The sequence below is a fragment of the Pelophylax lessonae genome (genome assembly GCF_965119305.1).
Source record: "Pelophylax lessonae genome assembly, chromosome: 10".
In the NCBI taxonomy this organism is placed as follows: domain Eukaryota; kingdom Metazoa; phylum Chordata; class Amphibia; order Anura; family Ranidae; genus Pelophylax; species Pelophylax lessonae.
In genome coordinates this window covers 154,362,358-154,381,607 of record NC_138777.1, presented here as the reverse complement: position 1 = coordinate 154,381,607, position 19,250 = coordinate 154,362,358, and the positions used below count along the sequence as shown (strand labels likewise).

At 46.6% G+C, this 19,250-nt stretch overlaps 1 protein-coding gene across 1 annotated transcript in view; it reads left to right on the top strand.

Moving 5' to 3' along the window:
* PC (pyruvate carboxylase) overlaps positions 1-19,250 on the top strand; it is a 674,712-nt gene that overhangs the window by 567,934 nt on the left and 87,528 nt on the right. Inside the window, exons 12-14 of the mRNA XM_082271181.1 lie at positions 2,960-3,049; positions 13,713-13,934; positions 14,633-14,789. Coding sequence (XP_082127307.1) covers positions 2,960-3,049; positions 13,713-13,934; positions 14,633-14,789 — 469 coding nt within the window. The remainder of the gene's footprint in view (positions 1-2,959; positions 3,050-13,712; positions 13,935-14,632; positions 14,790-19,250) is intronic.

Here is a 19,250-nt window from a genome sequence, read left to right as displayed (position 1 = left end):
TGTCCTTAGTAACGAAGTTCCGTTTATTCAAAAGAGTCTGGTTTGGTTACTAAGTGGAAAAAGTGTCTAGGGTACTTTTAAAATGTACAAAATTGTAAAATTAACATGAAGATGGTCCACTACAAGGAGGACAAGAAGACTTAAAAAGAAAAACGAAACAATTCCTTTTATATACTGTAGATTGGATATCAACTACGGTGCCCCCACCCCCCAAGAAAAAAATATTCAGTCCTACTCTACATGTTTCGCGGGTTATCTGCTTCTTCAGGAGCTTGACTCAAGAACAACATTGGAGCTGTAAAATACAAATCCACAAATAATCTAAAGGAGAAGACATATACAATCATATATATAGACATATATATATATATATATATATATATATATATATACAATTAGATAGTCATATCATCAAAGAAAGATATATACTGATAATAACCCAAGGAATAAATAAAGACAGTTATAGTCCCAGATCTTAATCCACACATTATCATCCAGACGCCGTGAAGGATCAATATGCCATACTCACCAAAAATCACCCCGATGGAAAGATCTCGCACTGCGCATTCGTCAGCCGGCACATGCGCAGTCCTGCCGAGGAGCACCACCCCTGCAGGCACCACTCGTCCTCCCCAATCAGGACTGAGTCCGCCCAACACCACCATCTAGTGGATAGAGAAGCAGATAGCAAGGCCAAAGGACGGGGAAAAGATCACACACTCGCCCGTAAGAGATCCAACCGTCCAGGCAGTGATAGCTGATGAGCAAGAGGCAGCCACAACCACATCAATAGACATCTGGCCAACCACACAATATGGGACAATATAATCTGGGTAAAATACATAATAAAGCAATTACAAAAGTTATATGCAAGGAACATAAATATAAAGTCAAACCTAAATAATTATGTTACACAAAATATACAATTGAAATTGGTTAATGATGTAATTTGATGCTATTTGTCTCTCTCTAAAACCAATGAATACTTTGTATCCTACTAATAGCATTTCTGATCCCCAGCTTTATTATGTGCATTGTTAAATGGATGCAGCCAGCTTGATGAAAGGCAGGGATGCCTGAAACTTGCTGAATGCTGTTATTTCTTTATGAGCAATACCTACCGCTCTTGGTGCTGAAACCTTTTCTCTGCATAATATATACAGTATCTTACAAAAGTGAGTACACCCCTCACATTTTTGTAAATATTTTATTATATCTTTTCATGTGACAACACTGAAGATATGACACTTTGCTACAAATTAAAGTAGTGAGTTTACAGCTTTTATAACAGTGTAAATTTGCTGTCACCTCAAAATAACTCAACACACAGCCATTAATGTCTAAACCACTGGCAACAAAAGTGAGTACAAGTGAAAATTTAAAAATTGGACCCAAAGTGTCAATATTTGATGTCAGATACTGTGCATACATACAGTGCTGTGAAAAAATATTTGCCCCCCCCCCTTTTTTTTTTTTTTTGTTTGTTTGCATATTTCTCACACTTAAAGCCCCTTTCACCTGACCTGTCTGTTTTTCAGGTGGACCTGATCGGGCCACCCATTCTCCTCTATGGGGAGGTGGATGTCAGCGGACATGTGTCCACTGACACCCGTCTGGCATCCGATCTGACAAGATCCACTAAAAACAGACAGATGGCGAATTGGCGATACGTTCGTCGTCCTTTCAGCAGGTCGGGGGAATGGATAAAAACGGACAGAGGAGAGCCAGAATCTGACTCTGTCTGCCCAGTGAGCAGAGACGGACCTGTAATTCGCCTGCTCAGCGGGGGATCAATGGAGCGATTCCCGCTGAGCTAGCGGAGTCCACCAAGCAGATCCATCCAAGAGAAAGGGCCTAAATGATTCAGATCATCAAAATAATTTTATTATTACACAAAGATAACCTGAGTAAATACAAAATGCAGTTTTAAAAGGATGATTTCATTTAATAAGAGAAAAAAGCTGTCCTTGCCCTATGTAGTAATTGTCCCCTAAACCTAATAGCATTTGTGATAACTGGCAATGTGTCTTTCACATTGCTGTGGATGAATTTTGGTCCACTCTTCTTTATAGAATTGTTTTAATATACCCATATTATTATCTTATTATTATACAGGATTTATATATCACTAACAGTTTGCACAGCGCTTACATTGGAGGGTTTTTAAGCATGAATTGCCTTTTTAAGGTCATGCCGCAGCATCTCATTTAAATCTGGACTTTGATTAGGCTACTTAAAAACCTTAATTTCTCTTACTTCCTCTGACAGTCACCGCCCGATGGTCACTAATGGGTAATGGCGCCCTCTGCAGGAGCAAGGCTAGGCAGATAATTGATTAAACTACTGCCTCTTGACTATAAAACAACCCCAACTCAGGATTCAGGGGCAGTCAACCTAATAAATCCCAGTTTCTAAGGCCAGAACTCCATAAAGTTCACATGCTTCTCCTTAAACATCTGTATCCTCCAGGTGTCAGCATGGTCATCCACACAGACATACACTTCTAGTCTGTATGTGCACCTGCTGCCCTCTAGCAGCACAATGGTTTCTTTTGGGGGATGGAGCCCTAAAGCATATTCAGCTCTCATTCTAGGGGGGCTGTGCACAGCTTTACAAATCACAATGCTGTTTGCTTGCAAAATGTGAACCCAGGGTTTGTGAGCAAAATATCAGAGTATGGGTCCTGGAGCCCAGATTTACTAATCCAAAACTGCAAACCCAACTTTTTTCTGCTCAGAACAGACTTCTCTGAGCACCTTAACCTACACGAGACACTTCTGACTTCTTGATTAGGCACACATATATTTGTATTTATCTATTTGTCTAGACAGTTAAAGTAGAATATATTCATTTTTTACAGATTACATTGTGTAATTTATGCAGATTTGTCATTAGCTGTTAGAAAATATGACTGCCAAATAACTTGTGTAAATGACTAAACTAAGCTGTAATTTTCTAGGTCACGTGATGGTAAATGGTCCAACTACACCCATCCCTGTTAAGGCCAAGCCATCTACTGTTGATCCTGTCGTGCCCCTTGTGCCAATCAGTAAGTTTTCTTTTTACTTGTGCAATTTTTTATGTACAATCCCAATAACAAATGTTGAATCACTTTAGTGATATTAAACTTAAAATAACAATTTTAAATATATCATCCTAATTGCACTTATAGTTAACAATTCTAGTGGTTAAGAAGAAAAAAAGTCTCCCAAACACACCTTTTGCTGAACAGTTTATACTGCAGTCACGTGACTTTCATGCTTGCCCAGAGCCACAAAGAAACCTGTGGAGGAGGAGCAAGCAAGATACATCATATCAGGAAGCCTGAAAATTGTTCCAGTGCACGCACAGCACTGATTGGAGCTGTTGTGGTCACGTGATAAGAATAAATAGAAGCCTTTATGATTTACTTTATAAACAAGTGTAAAACATGCTTTGCATATGTAACTTGAATGTACACACATCCACAGCTTCTGCTGTATTGAAATAACACCGGCAATGAGGCACTCCGTGAATGTGTGTCACGTGGGTTGACTAGCATGGAGTTAAATGTATGCATGAATTATCCATGCCAAATCTACCCTGTTAGATGAGGAGAATAACGACAACTTGGAGGAGGAGAATGGGAGAGCTTGTCAATTGCCAATCTAGAACCACTCCTAAAAATGATGAAACTGACACATGGAACAGCTAGAATAGGAAAACATAGCAATTGAATGCGTTCCCTGTTATACACCCGAGGAGCATGTGCAGTAAAGGTGGCAATACAACAGCCAGAGATTTGGATGCTACAATGTTGCCACAGCAAATAAGGTGATGGAACTAAGTGGCATGATCAACCAGGTATTTTGTACTGTATACAACTTGAACATTTTGGAGCATTGGATAATAGGTACACAATGTAATATTAAAGAAAATCTAATTTAAAAATGTTTGAGATTTGACACTTTAGGACTGTAAAAAGTTTCTAAAAGACAGTATAAACTTTATAGATGGATCTATAACTTCTTAAATTAAAATCATCAATACTGTCTCGAATTATCCACATCTGTAGATGAGTGGATAATTGAAAGTTTCCCAGCCAGTGGGTTTCCCAATCTAGTTCACAAGGTGCCGATAGAACTTTAAAAAAATGAATAAAGTAAAACTCTAGCCAAATTATTATTATTTTTAATAATTTACGTGTGGTGGCTGCATTTGTTTTCTTTTTTTCCAGATCTTTATTCCCCTATTTTTACCTGGTGATTCTGCCGTATTGTATCTATGGAGGAACAGCATTGTCACTCTAGGATAGTACTAAAGAACACCTCACTCCTAACATGAGGGGAGGAGTGTTCCGTAGTCCACAGAGAGAGCTGGGAGCAATTCTAACTGATAAAACTTGAGCACAGTTGGGGAGCACACAAAGTGATTAGCTCACAAGTTTTTTGGCAAATAACTGGTATTTCTCTTTTGTTCATTGACCGACACAACTCCATATCATCTTTAACCCTTGGGTTATGCTGCTCTCTATAGGAGTAGGACACTAGGTGAAAAAAAGTTTGACTACGCATATAGGGCAGTCCCAGGTGGTATAATCCCACTTCCTGCTCTAGCTCTTCAGTTTTTTTCTGCCTAGTCAGGAGTAAGAACCTAGTTCCTTGCTGGGATCTCTGGTCCTGGCATTTTTTCCTTTTTAAAACTTTTTTCTTTCTCTTACGTCCTTCGGACAGACGCAACAACTTCATAGTTTCCTCACAAATGGGTAATGTGCCCTATACAGAGGTAGGCTAGGCAGTGAAACTTCATCGGAAAATGTTTTACTAGACACACCTTTAGGGGCTGTCCCTTCAGACATTACCCAAGACACATCGTGCTTACTAATCAGTTTCTTGCTGCCTAGCTTAGGAGTAGGACCTAGGTTCCCTGCTGGGACTCCGGTCTCCGTTTTTATTTTCTTTGATAAATGTGTATTTTATTTTTTCTTTACTCACTAGCTAGTGTCAGGGGATCCTCCTGGTGAACTACAAGCGACAACCAGGCTGGGGTTTTGCACTGGAAAATCTAGATCCTTATGGTCTCCCAGCCTGGCCAACAAGCGTGAGCAGGTTGTGGTCCGCCCAGGCCTCGCCACGACGGTGCCCCAATGGATGGGGACGAGCCTGCGAAGAGCACTTTTGCCGGGACGCATCAACCTGGAATGCCCTGAATTGCAGCATACGCCTCTTGGCTGACAGCACCCCCAGGTTGGGAGGCGAGCTGTATTGGAGCGGAGCCCCACGGTCCATGGTATGGTGAGTGATGCTACGCCCCCTGTTTCCCTGGGACAGTTATCTGGGGGGGATATGTGGGCCCACTCCTGGGGATTTCAGAGCTGCGGTCTCTGTGAGGTCCCCCTGGCCTGTCAGGAAAGGTCCTGCGCTCCCTGCTCCCGCCGGGGGCGCTATAGTGCCATCTAATACCTGGGGGGGTGTGTGTGACTAGTACCTTGTCCTGGGGGGTTCCCTGTGGTGGATTCCCTTGGTGGCCTTGTTCCCTGGGCTCCTGATCGCTGGCGCCATTTTCGACTGCCATTTTAGGTGTGGGCAGACAGGCTGCATCAGTGTAACGGCAGCAGCCATTTTCTGGCCTTGCTGGATGTTTGGCGCAGTTTTCAGGCGCCATCTTGGATGTGGGCAGGCCACGCTGTATGGGCAGCAGCCATTTTCCCTGTGCTTTCCCTATACTTTATTATGGCACCATGTTTTTGTGGCTCAGAGGGACTTCAGCCTCTAGTGATGATTTTGGTCACTTCCTCCCAGTCAGTTTCACTTTCTGCAGACAAAGTGGAGAGCGGTGGCTGATGGTTTTCTCTGTTACAGGAAGGGGGTCTTTATTCCTTTTTGGGCACTATTCAGACACATTTGGCTTCTATTAGTTTATCTGCTAGCTAAAGGGGAACTCCGCGGTCCGCACCACCAAACCCGGCTACCGCTGATCGCGGATTTTAAGGGCCAGTGTACCTTTTGTTGTAACATTGCCAATATGGAGTCCCAGAGTGAAAATTTCCCCACTGATCTTGTTTATGCATCCGGGTCATCCGGATCGCCTTCCCTAGACTCACTGTCTGCAGCCATAGAAACTTTGGCCTCCAAAGTAGATTTTGTCATGTCACAAGTTGCTGTTCAAAAAAGGGCAATCCCCTTTCAGTCTTCTGATTAAGAGCCTGATGTGGTTGCCATGGACACTGTGCTCCCTGAGGGATCCCTGTCCTCACACTCAGACGGCGAGGAGGAGCCCTCCTCCGCTGCAGCGCAGGAACGCGCTATGGTTGAGGCACTGGTTCGCTCAGTCAGGGAGACTTTGCAAATTGATGATGAGCCCACACAGTCAGGAAAGCAGGTTGTCTTCGGCTCCCACAAAGCCCAGAAGTCAGACCAGGTTTTCCCCTGCCCCGAGGAGTTTCACAAAATCGTGAACGAGCAATGGCGGCCCATTAAGCATGTGCTGGTAGTGCCCAAGCGTTTCCAGCGCTGTTTTCCCTTTGCAGAATGTTTCCAATCAATGGACGGTGTCACCTAAGGTGGACCACACTGTTTTGCGGTTAAATAAGTCCACGGAGGTGCCCGTGGAGGACTCCCTGATGTTTAAGGACCCGGTGGATGGGCGCATGGAATCACTTTCCCGTCACCTGCACTTCGTGGCGGGCTCGCTTCTCAAGCCTGTGTTCGCCTCCGTGCTGGTTTCTCAGACGGTCGTGGAGTGGATTAAGCTGCTTAAGAGCAACCTCCTGTCGGAGTCGGTTCCCCCGACTCTCATTGAGCTCACGGATCAAATGGCCCAGGCTATGGTGGATCTGTGTGACGCGGCTCTAGATGAGGCTCCCCTGGTCGCAAGATTGTCTGCGGTGGGCATTGCTTTTCGCCACATGGTGTGGCTGAAGAGCTGGTCGGCGGATCAAGCATCTAAGAAGATTGTGTCTGATCTCCTTTTTGGTGACTCTTTGGATGAGATGATCAAGGGTCTCACTGGGGCTAAGAGTACTCTTTTTCCCCAGTCCACGAAGGGTTAGGCACCTCCTTCAAGGCTCATTGGGGCCTTTTTCGTGCCTCAGGGGCACAGGAGAAAGTTAAACCATTCAAAGCCTCCGGCAGCAACAAGAAGGCTTGGTCAGGTAAGACCAAGGCCGGTCAGTCCGGTGCTGCGGCCAAGTCTTCCTCCACATGAAGGGACGCCCTCACCTAGTTTAAGGGTGGGGGGACGTCTGTGTTACTTTCAGGAACCCTGGACGTCTTTGATTCAAGACAAATGGGTTCACGACCTGATTCATACAGGGTACAAGATGGAATTTCGGTCTCGCCCAGCAGACAGGTTCTTTCCATTAAATCTCTGTCTGTCTCCAGATCGTTTAACTGATCTCGAGGGGGCAGTGCAAGATCTTCTTGCACAGGGCGTTATTGTCCCGGTTCCTCTGCGGGACAGGTTTCAAGGTTTCTATTCCAACCTGTTCATGGTGCCCAGAAAGGAGGGCAAGGTGTGTCCAATCCTGGACCTCAAAACTCTGAACCACTTTGTACGGGTGCAGAGGTTTTGGATGAAATCCATCTGGTCGGTAGTGGCGTCTTTATACCAAGGAGATTTTCTGGCCTCCATTGATTTTAAAAGATGCGTATCTGCACATCGCTATCTACGTACGTCATCAGCGGTATCTCCGCTTTGCAGTAGTGGAAGAGCACTTTCAATTTGTGGCATTACCCTTTGGTCTGGCTTCTGCTTCAAGTATCTTCACCAAGGTTTTGGCTCCGATGCTGGCTCTGTTGCGCAAGAGGGGGATTGCGGTCCTCGGTTATCTGGACGACCTCCTGCTTCGAGCAGGTTCATGTGCCACTCTGGCAGACGATCTGACAGTCATGGTTCAGACGCTCAAGGGAATTTAGGTGGACCATCAACGTCCAGAAGTCGGCACTGACCCTGTCAGTACGTCTGGATTCTCTGGGTATGGTCTTGGACTCCGCTCAAGCGAAGGTTTTCCTTCCAGAGGACAAGCTTCTGACCTTGCAGGGCGAGATCAGGACCCTCAGCCAACGATCTCTCCTCCCTGCGGACCTGCATATGGTCCCTGGGGCTGATGGTGTTGGCCTTAGAGGCAATCCTGTTTTCCCTGTTTCACACGAGGACTCTGCAGGCAGTGATCCTTGCCAAATGGAACAAGGACCCTCAGTCTTTAGACAGAATGGTTTGTTTGAGCCATCGCACGAGGTCGGAGTTTTCATGGTGGCTTTTGCCTCCAACTCTGAGCCAGGGCAAGTCTTTTCTGCCGCTGTTGTGGATGGTGATCCCCACGGATGCCAGCCTGATGGGCTGGGGTGGAGTACTGGGCACTCTTTGTGCCCAGGGAATGTGGTCGAGGGAGGAATCTTCCTTACTGATAAATGTTCTGGAGCTCAGGGCGATCAAACTCTGCCTGCTCCATTGGACGCCTCGGTTGCACAGTCACCCGGTTCAGGTTCAAACCAACAATACCACGGCTGTGACTTACATCACTCACCAAGGAGGCACCAGGAGGGCCCGGTAGGTATCCGAGATTCTGACTTGCTGAGGTGCACGTTCCAGCTCTCTCCGCTGTTCACATTCCTGGAGTGGAGAACTGGCAGGCGGACTATCTGAGTTGTCAGTCCTTGGATCAGGGGGAATGGTCCCTGCATCCGGAGGTGTTCCGTCTCCTGTGTTCCCGGTGGGGCACATCGGACATGGATCTGTTCGCGTCTCGTCTGAACAGAAAGGTGGAAAGGTTTGTGGCCAGAGCTCGAGATCCTCTGGCAGACGCCTCAGATGCGTTGATGTCTGCCTTCCACCTCAATGAGAATATCGTTTTGCCTTCACTTTGTGGGAAGCCCAAGCATCCCAAAGAATTTGCTCTGCATTCGCTGGATGTGGTCCGGGCGATCAGGGTTTACCTGTCGGCCACGGAATCTTTTTGGAAGTCTGATTCCTTATTTGTCCTTCCGGAGGGACCTCGTAAGTGTTCGGCTGCATCCACTGCAACCATTTCCAAATGTATTAGACAGACTATTGTTCAGGCCTATTCACTTAAGGGTCAGGTTCCTCCTTTCCCTGTGAGGGCGCATTCCACTAGAGCTATGAGTGCCTCTTGGGCTTTCCACCATCAGGCTTCTGTGGCTCAGGTGTGTAAAGCGGCGACCTGGTCGTCCGTACACACTTTTACAAAATTCTACAAGATTGATTTGATGGCATCCTCGGATGCTTCCTTTGTCCACAAAGTTTTGCGGCTGCTGTTTGCTGAAGAGACTTGGTTCTCTCTTCGTGGGGTGAATTTTTGTTTTGGGGTAAGCTCCTGTTGGTTGAGCTCCTGTTGTCCTGTTGGCTGTTTTTTACTTTCCTGGATAAATCGTTGCCGTTGTTTTTTGTTGGTTAAATTTCTTCCCACCCCTCATGCCTACACTGCTATGGGACGTCCCATTTGTGAGGAAACTATGAAGTGGCTGCGTCTGTCAGAGGTTGTAAGAGAAAAAATTATTTTTGTTTGATCTTACCGTAAAATTATTTTCTCTGAGTACTCTGACAGATGCAGCCCCCGCCCCTCTATTTTGGGGTTGGTTGTGTTTACCTTCACTGCTTGCTATTAAACTGATTAGTAAGCACGATGTGTCTGGGGTAATGTCTGAAGGGACAGCCCCTAAAGGTGTGTCTAGTGAAAAGTTTTCCTATGAAGTTTTACTGCCTAGCCTACTCCTGTAGAGGGCGCATTATCCATTTGTGAGGAAACTATGAAGTGGCTGTGTCTGTCAGAGGACTCAGAGAAAATAATTTTACGGTAAGATCTTACAAAAATTATATTTTTTATTATTTTTGTTCCCGCGAGAACTACAATCAATTTGGTTCCTGTGAGAGAAACAATCAACTGCCGGACTGGGCGTCAGATTGGATATCCCAGATCCTTACGGTCTTCCCAGTCTGGCCAGCGACGTAGCCCCACTGGACGAGGGCTGGGATGATCGAACCCCCGGGTTCCCTTTCATTCCCCCATTCCCTCTAAACAGTCACTGTGGGTCTTTTGGCCCCATACCCACCCCCACTCTCCCCCCGCCCTCCCTGGGTGAGGTAGGAGCTGGCTTTGCCACATGCTCCAGAAGGGGGTGGATGTGGTTGTTGCTGACCAGGCTGCCCGGATCGCACACAGGGGTTTTTGAGCGGGTTCCCGGGCCCCTGGGGGTTAGTGACTGGGGCAGGGATGTCCTTTGGGCTCCCTGCAGTGGTTATTGGACTGGGGGGGGGGCGGATGTTTCATCGTCGTGTCTGCCCCTCATGTGGCTGGATCGGATTGCAAATTTAGGTCGCCGCTTTGCGGCCTACTCGTGGCTGTCTGAGTGACTGTCTAAGCTGCCCGCTCTATGTCGGTCATCCACGTTTCCTTCGCTTGCTGTGGGCAAGGAGCATTGTCAAGAAGTCTCACCTCAGCTCCTCAGGCTTTCACGAGTGTTGGCCCCGGTGTTGGCATTGTTGCGTCAGCTGGGGATTGTGGTACTGGAGTACCTGGGTGATCATCTTCTATGAGTCTCCCACTCTTCTGACGGACAACCGGGAGATCACTGTGTGGACTCTGTAGGAGTTTGGTTGGAAATTAAATTTCCAGGTATTGGCTCTGGTTCCGTCCACCTAGGTGGACTATCTGGGTCTGTTCTGGACTCGGCCTCAGCCAGGTTGTTCCTCCAATGGGACAAAATCTTTCAACACGAGACCTCTGCAAGAGAGTTCCTTGCTATATGAAGTGAGGATCCACAGTCTCTAGACAATGTGATCCTGTTGAGCCAGGGTATGAGAAGGTCCCTGCTTCGCTCTCCGGTGCTTCAACAGGGTGAATCTTCTTTCCCCTGTACTGGACGGGGGGTCACCATGGATGCCAGCCTGTCCAGGTTTTGACATGGATTGTGTTGGGGGGGTGTGGCCTCTAGAAGAATCCAGACTACCGATTGATATACTGGACATCTCCTACGCAGGTGTTTCATCAGTGGTGTCTCTGGTGGGGAACTCCCGAGTTGTTCCTGTTGGCCTCTCGTTTGCACGGAAAGGTGTTTGGGTTTGTTGCACGGTCTTGGGATCCCCTGGCCGACGCCACAGATGGCACTGGTGGCTCCTTTGGTGCCGATGTTGTCTGAAATCTGCTTTTCCTCTTCTGGAACTTCTGCCAAGTCTCCTGCATAGGCTCGAGGCAGAAGGGATTACGGCATCCTAGTGGCTCCAGACTGGCTTCGCTGGTCTTGGTACGCAGATCTGTTATGGTTGGTCCTCGATGCTCCTTGGAAACTTCCTCTTAGAGGGGATCTGTTGGCTCAAGGGCCAATCTTCCATCTTGCTTTACAGTCGCTGGCTTTAACGGCTTGGCTGTTGAAGCCAAGTGCTGAAGGCTAGAGGGTTGTCTGAACCAGTGATTTCCACGCTGCTGCAAGTTAGTAAATCTACTTTTAGGTAGATTTACCATTGCCTTTGAGGAACGTACTTTGCGGATGCGAAGTCCCTGGGGATCATTTCCGCTTCTTTTCAGTGATTCAGATTTGGTTTCCCCAACAAGGTGTTGAGCAGCACCTGGCCTTGGGTAACATCAAGGGCAAGTTCGACCATTGGCAGTTCTTGGCTATGCCTTCTGTGGTTTGCACCTTTGTTCATGGAGTTCACCACTGGGCTCCCCCAGTACGGTCTCTGTTGCCCTCCTGGGATCTCACCTTGACGGTGTCGGTTCTTCAGTAAGCGTTGTTGGAAAATATTTGCAAGATTCCTCTGCTTACATTATCCCAGCGGGTAGCCTTCTTGGTGGCTTTTTCTTCTACACCAAGGGTGTCAGATCTGGCAGCTGCCTTGTTGTTCAGCTTACTTAGTGGTTCACGGAGATAGAGTGGATCTTTGCCCCTGCCAGTTTGTTCCTAAGGTCGTCTCTGGTTTCCATTTAAATCAAAGCATTGTGTTGCCTTCCTTGTGATCTTGGCCTAAGCACCCTAAAGAGATTGCCTTACATTCTTTGGAATTGGTTCGGGCAGTCAGGGTGTACGTGGCGGTGACTGAGTCGTTCCAAAAAATCAGAATTCCCTGTTTGTAATTACGGATGGTTCCCGTAAGGGGCTGACTATGTCTGCTTTGACTTTTTCCGATGGGTCAGGCAGACAGTGGTGCAGGCCTATTGTAAGGTCAGGATCCTCTGTTTTCCTATTAATGTGCATTCTACGAGGACGCTTAGTGCCTCTTGGGCCTTCTGTCATCTGGCATCAGTGGTGAAGGTCTGCATGCAGCCACCTGGTCGTCCGTGCACACTTTCACAAAAGTTTCTAGGGTAGATATGTTGGCATCTGTTGATGCCGCCTTTGGCTGCAATGTTTTGAAGCCACTGTTGGAGAGGATTAGTACTCTTTGAGGGTGTACATTTTTGCCGGGTGAGCTCAAGTTGTTTCCTATTTGCGATCCTGTTTCAGCTGGTTTGCTAGGTTTAGCATTTGGGAAGTATGTTTATTGCTGTGTTTCTCCCTACCCCTCATATTGACACTTCTTTGGGATGTCCCACGGGTCAAAGAAGATATGGAGCTGTGTCCGTCAATGACCAAAAGAGAAAACTGGATTTTTGTCTTACTGTAAAATCCTTTCTCTGATGTTCATTGACAGGCACAACACCCCCTCTAATGAGTGGGGAGTTTATGTTCTTATGACACTGCTTGTTAAAAAAACTCAAGCGCTAGAGCAGGAAGCGGGAGTATACCCCCTCGGACTGCCATAAAGGCGTAGTCAAACTTTTTTCCTGCCTAGTGTCCTACTCTACTACTATGGATAGCAGCATAACCCAAGGGTCAAAAAAAGATATGGAGCTGTGTCCGTCAATGCACATCAGAGAAAAGTATTTTACGGTAAGACAAAAATCCATTTTTTTTTTTTAACTTTTTGAGCAGATTGAACAAAATATAATAAGTGCTATGTTTAATAAACCAAATAAGAACAAATAACACATGTTAATTTTTAGGGTTTACGTGTGCTTTCAGAGAGTTTATTAAAATAACAAAAATTTTACTTTTTTAAAGAGGATATTTAACCAATATAATAGGGATACAGCCTGAGTATACAAGACCCCTCTTGGGATTTGAAAGGATAAGTTCACCTTTTGTAACATGTTCAGGATATAACATGTTGCAAATGCATCAGCATCCCCCACCCCGTCCCTGTTTTGACAGCGAGCAGCAGATTTTCTCCCCCCCCCCCCCCCCCCAACTCGCTGCCATGATCTAAAGTGTTCTGTGAATGGGAAAACCACAAGTCCCGACAGCCTTTGCGACTTTCAGCTTTTGGTTCTCAATGCATTACCAGGGCGCTGATGAACGCTCTAGGTAGCTTATTGTGTAACTGCCTGCCTGTATCTGAGGCATTACACCACGATCTGTTGTACAGGTCCCTAACAAAGGACATAATAAATGCATATTTTTGTACCTGAAAAAAGTGAACTTCTCCTTTAAAACATGCAGGCAATATCTGACTTTTCTTCAGATACAAATCTTGTGAGAACATTGCAGAGAGTTCCCAAAGCTTGTAAATGCCACTTTGTTAAATGCTAAATATGCATGTTTACCAATAATAGTTAGCTTTGATTAAACATGGCATCAAATAAACATCACAGATATGTGTTTGTGTGTGTAGCAGGTTGATGGGTTCAAAGGGAGTTGAGTTTTATTATTTACTATTTTTTAATTCATATGTGCTAGGTGCGCCTCCTTCTGGATTCAGGGATATCCTTCTTCGAGAAGGTCCAGAGGAGTTTGCCAAGGCTATACGCAAGCACCGTGGACTTCTTCTAATGGACACAACCTTCAGAGATGCCCACCAATCTCTTCTTGCCACCCGTGTTCGTACTCATGACCTTAAAAATATCTCTCCTTTTGTCTCACACAACTTCAACAATCTCTTCAGTCTGGAAAACTGGGGAGGTAAGACATAATATTGACAATATATCTTACAAATTACTATTCATGACATTTTGTGCAATATTCTCTGTATTTCTAGTGCATTTATTTGCTTTTCCTGTACTTTTTAATGTGTCACTGGGCATGGTAACTATGCCGGATCATGGTATCCAGATTTTGACAGCTTGACAGATTTTCAGTGTGTCAATTCCAGTCATGATGCAGTTATGGAAGAGGACCTGTAACAAAGGATATGTGCTCAGTGTTTGTATATAATGATGGCAATAGTTTGACTAACCAATCAGATTCAATGGATTAAAACCTGAATTGGCCATTAGGAGCAAGTTATTCCTGTTTTAATAAACATACAACAGAGTAATATTTCAATCATAGTGGAGCACAGCATTTTTATTTAACCATATTCAAAGATCGGATTGTGGAGTTTTTCTTGCTCTTGCATTTTTTAGCATGAATTATTTGGCTGTCTTGATCATTTTTTTTTCATAGTAGGTCTTTTTATTTATTTATTTTTTTTTTAGTCTCCTCTAGTTCAGTTTCAACACTTTTTAGCTAAGCTATTTCAGTGCTTTGACATTCTGTTTTTATGAGATTTGATGTCCAAACTCTCCTGGTTATTTATATTTTTACTTTTTTTATGTTAAATGACAATGGTATGCGTGATTTTGTTGTAGTGTGACTGTTATTAATGTCTCTTTTTAAAGGTGCTACTTTTGATGTTGCCATGCGCTTCCTTTATGAATGCCCTTGGAGACGTCTGCAGGAATTGAGGCAGCTCATTCCTAACATACCCTTCCAGATGTTACTAAGAGGGGCAAATGCTGTAGGATATACAAACTACCCTGATAATGCTGTGTTCAAGTAAGTAACAGGAAAAGTGACAACCTGCATTTATCCTGCTTTTTTTCTTATTACTTTTTTGTTTATTTTTATTATTATTAATTATGTTTATACCAATTAAAATGTGAACAGACAGCATATAAAAGATACTAATTTTGGGGGGGTTGTCCTCAAAACCATCTGCTTAACATATTTTGGCAGTTTATAGGCCAGTAACTAGTCAGTTAGGGGTATGTGAATGAAAAGAAACCAAAAATCTCCCAAATAAAATTTGGCATTGCTTTCTTAAAACAAAGGGTATATTTTTGTGTTGATCACTTTCATCAAAACTACAAAATACGAAGGTTTATTCCCTCTTTTCGAAAAGTGGGTGGACTTCTGTAATCATTCTTGTCTGCTACTTTGTACCTTGTGCTACTGTAGTATAGCACATATACAGCCTAAAATGAAAAAGCCACTTAATCTAACTTGTATACAGCTGCTTCAGGTTTTCTGACTACCTTCAGTAGACGATATAAAATATATGGCATCTTTACAGTAAGGCTTGGGAAGTATTATATCATGTTTATGTTGAAGTGGGCCAAAAGGCTCTTCTTTAAAATGCTGCACAATACAACACTTCTTTAAAGGGAACTTTTCCTGGGAGAAGCTTAGAGGCTGAAAATACTGTCTTTGCTGTCTGAAAATGCTAGTTGCCTGGTGTCATGTTGACCACCTTGCTTCTCTAAAGCCCAACTCCAGGCCCACCCTATCATTATTGCAATGTTCATAAAAGCACCATATGCACATTAGTGAGTTACGATGCCATTCATATTTACTCTAGGGAATGTACGTGCACAGAAGCACAACTCAAAGTAATGCACTGCCATGTGTTGGGGTGCGCTACATTGCTAAAAATTGTGCTTGTTCTTTTTTTCTCTGTCGCTCATTGACAGACGTAGTCCTCCCTGATTAATATCAACTCGGGTTATACTGCCCTCTACAGGAGTAGGACTAGACAGGAAAGAAAACGTTCTGGCCACACCTTGGGGGCAGTCCCAGAGGGTATATCCTCTCACTTCCTGCTACAGGATATCAGTTTTTTTCTGTCTAGTTAGGAGTAAGGACCTAAGTTCCTTGCTGGGATCTTTGGTCCTGGCAAGATTTTTTAGAAATACTTTTTTAGGCAGCTTTTCTTCTCCAGTGTTCCTGTGAGATCTTCAAGCAAGTACGCTGAAACTGGGCGACGGGTTGGATGTTGAGATCCAGTGGTCACCCCAGTTCAGCCTACGAGCGCGTGCAGGCCCTAGCTCCGCGCTGGGTCGGCCGCGACATAGTCCCACTGGACGGGGACTGACCCTGCGAGTTAAACGTCTCGCCTGGACGCCAATGACCAGTTACAAACTGAGTCACGGCGTCCGTATTGGTCGACAGCCCCCCCACCCCGGTGGAGAGGGGTTCTGCCAGGAGTTGGCGCCCGCCTGGTTCCGGTATGGTGAGTAGAATGTTCCCCCTTTCCCCCCTGTCGGGTTTGTTGGTGGACGCGGGCCCCTCTCTGGGATGGATGTATCCCCACCTGATCCCCTCGAGGTGGCTGCAGGACCCTCCAGTACCCCACTTGTGATGATGCATTATCAGCAGTTTTGGAGTCTTTGGTGTCCCGGGTGGAGGTAGCCTGTCAGGGACGGGGGTCAAGAAGAGCGACCCCCGCCTACCCCTATGTCATCTGATACTTCAGATACGGATTCTGAGCTGGTCATTGCAGCCCTTTTTCTGGGGTTGTTGTCTCAGGTACGGTCTCCTCAGACAGTGAGGAGGACGCTTCTGCCTCCGCCATAGCACAAGAAGCATTGGTGGAAGCACTAGTTGTGTCTGTCCGGGAAACCTTAAATCTTGAGGTTACACCGGCAGAGGTAGCTGAGACTGATATTCCTTTTTTTGGTACTAGCAAGCCTACCAAAATGGTGAAGGGTTTCCCTTGCCCAAATGGGGTCGTCTGAAAACGAACCCCTGCTATTTCCAAATGCATTGCTAGGCGCTATCAGTTTGAGGAATCCCTCATTATAAAGAGGGACGGTGGGATTAGTCTACCTTTGGGGGGAAGAGATGTGACGGTACTAGCCGTCACTATGGGTGACGGATCACCAGGCTCGGCTGGGAGGATGTGATCCACCGGCAACTCTGGCATGAGGCGCTAAGCCACGAGCGGCACCATCAGGGGAAGATCCTTCCCTCCTCCACAGAGATGTACCGGAAGCAGTACCGTGCGCGAGAGGTGTTCCTGAGGGAACGACCGCGAGATGAAGGGAAGACGGAGCTCGGAAGATTGGTCCAGGAGGAAATGAGGCTGGACGCCAGCTACAGAGCCCTCCGGTGGTTCGCGGCTCAACTGTGGCCAGGTACAGCAGATGGCAGCCCAACAGAAGACGTTGGCTATGGCGGCGTGGGGCTGCTCCATCAAAAAATGTACGGAGACCCAGATTTTGGGAGCGATGAGGAGTGGCGGCTCCCAACAGCAGATACCCCCACCGGGAGTAGAGGAAGTAATTCTCCCTCCCTAACAATTGGACACTACCCCAGTGTTTATCCCCCCAGCAGAAGCGCTGGCTACGGGGCAGAGTGCCGCTGGCCTCTGCCCACCCTCAGAGGTAGATCCAGGGAGTCCGAGGGGTGACCTCAGTGAGCCGTTTCCCCAGCACTTGGACACTACCCCAGTGGTTATCCCCCCAGCAGAAGCGCTGGCTACGGGGCAGAGTGCCGCTGGCCTCTGCCCACCCTCAGAGGTAGATCCAGGGAGTCCGAGGGGTGACCTCAGTGAGCCGTTTCCCCAGCACTTGGACACTACCCCAGTGTTTATCCCCCCAGCAGAAGCGCTGGCTACGGGGCAGAGTGCCGCTGGCCTCTGCCCACCCTCAGAGGTAGATCCAGGGAGTCCGAGGGGTGACCTCAGTGAGCCGTTTCCCCAGCACTTGGACACTACCCCAGTGTTTATCGCCCCAGCAGAAGCGCTGGCTACAGGGCAGAGTGCCCCTGGCATCTGCCCAGCATCAGAAAAAGAGTTGGATCCGGAGAGTTTGAGAGAGGATCTGCGTGAGCTGTTTTCCCAACAGCAGATATCCCCACCGGGAGTAGAGGAAGCAATTCTCCCTCCCCAGCAATTGGACACTACCCCAATGTTCATCCCCCCAGCAGAAGCGCTGGCTACAGGACAGAGTGCTTATGGTCTCTGCCCAGCATCAGAACCAGAGATGAAAAATCCGGGAGACAGTCCCTGCAAGATACCTTCTCAGCGGCTCGTAACTACACCAGGAGAAAAGCAAGTACCTTTTTCTCCCCAAATGCATAGCCCTACCAGCCTACATTCCCTACCAGCGGAAGCGCTGGCATCAGGGCAGAGAATTATTCAGCTCCCCCCAATATCTGCAACCCTGCCCTGGATCAGAGGAGTGCAGACAGCTGTTCCCACTCTGCAGCGGCTGTTTTTATTCATGGGAGACCCTATGTGCGGTGTTGCTCCCCAGCGCCAGAGTCGTTCTTTTAGTTTTCCTGGTTGCCTGGGGTGGAAGTTTGTGACTAACGCAGGTCCAGACCAGTTGAGGGTCAGGAACCTCGTTAGCCTGTTTTTAAAAGGGGAGAAATGTGACAGAACCCACTGTCACTGTGTGTTTTGGAGGGGACTGTGCGCAAGCCTCCTACCGACAGACTATGGGCCAGAAGCTACTGGAGTTTGGCGCTGCAGCCTTTTGACTTTACCATCCACTACTGCCCTGGAAAGCAAAACGGCAACGCCGACGAATTATCCAGGCAAACAGACATTGACTCTTTGGGATTTGTTACCCGACTAATTCAGGCACAGACCAGTTGGAGGTCTAGTACCTGGATTAGTCTACCTTTGGGGGGAAGAGATGTGACGGTACTAGCCGTCACTATGGGTGACGGATCACCCTGTCCCTGGATTGTAAACCCCTTTGTGTCATTTTCTTATGAGTTTGGGACATTGCATTTTATTTTCCCTTTATTCATCCTCTGAACAACTGACTCATGGCATTGAGTTAATGTAATGTAATGTTACAACCCATCCCCCCCCCTCCTGTTTCTGTGTCTAAGTGTGTGGATTCATGGCAGACAATGGTCTGAGTTGGAGACATCTCTCCGCAGGGGGTGTGTATTAAGACTGCATGTTTCAAATGTACAAATGTTCAGTTCTCATTGGTTGGTCCCTGTTCCCTTCCCCCCCTTCTGTGGAAAGGCTAAGGGGAGTTTCCCTAACTGTATGTAAAACTGTTGTCTTGGAATGTAATAAACAGTTTAAGCTCTGCATGGCTAACCCTCAACACCTGTGTGGATTGTCTCGTGATTGAGGGGTTACGGGCTGGATATGGCTTCTCTGCAGGCTGTGGGTGCGTTTGGAGGACAGGAGACACAGTTTCGGCGGATGTGCCCACCTGGGGTACAAAGATCCGTTACAGACGGTACCACCAATAGTGGACTCACCGATTTCCA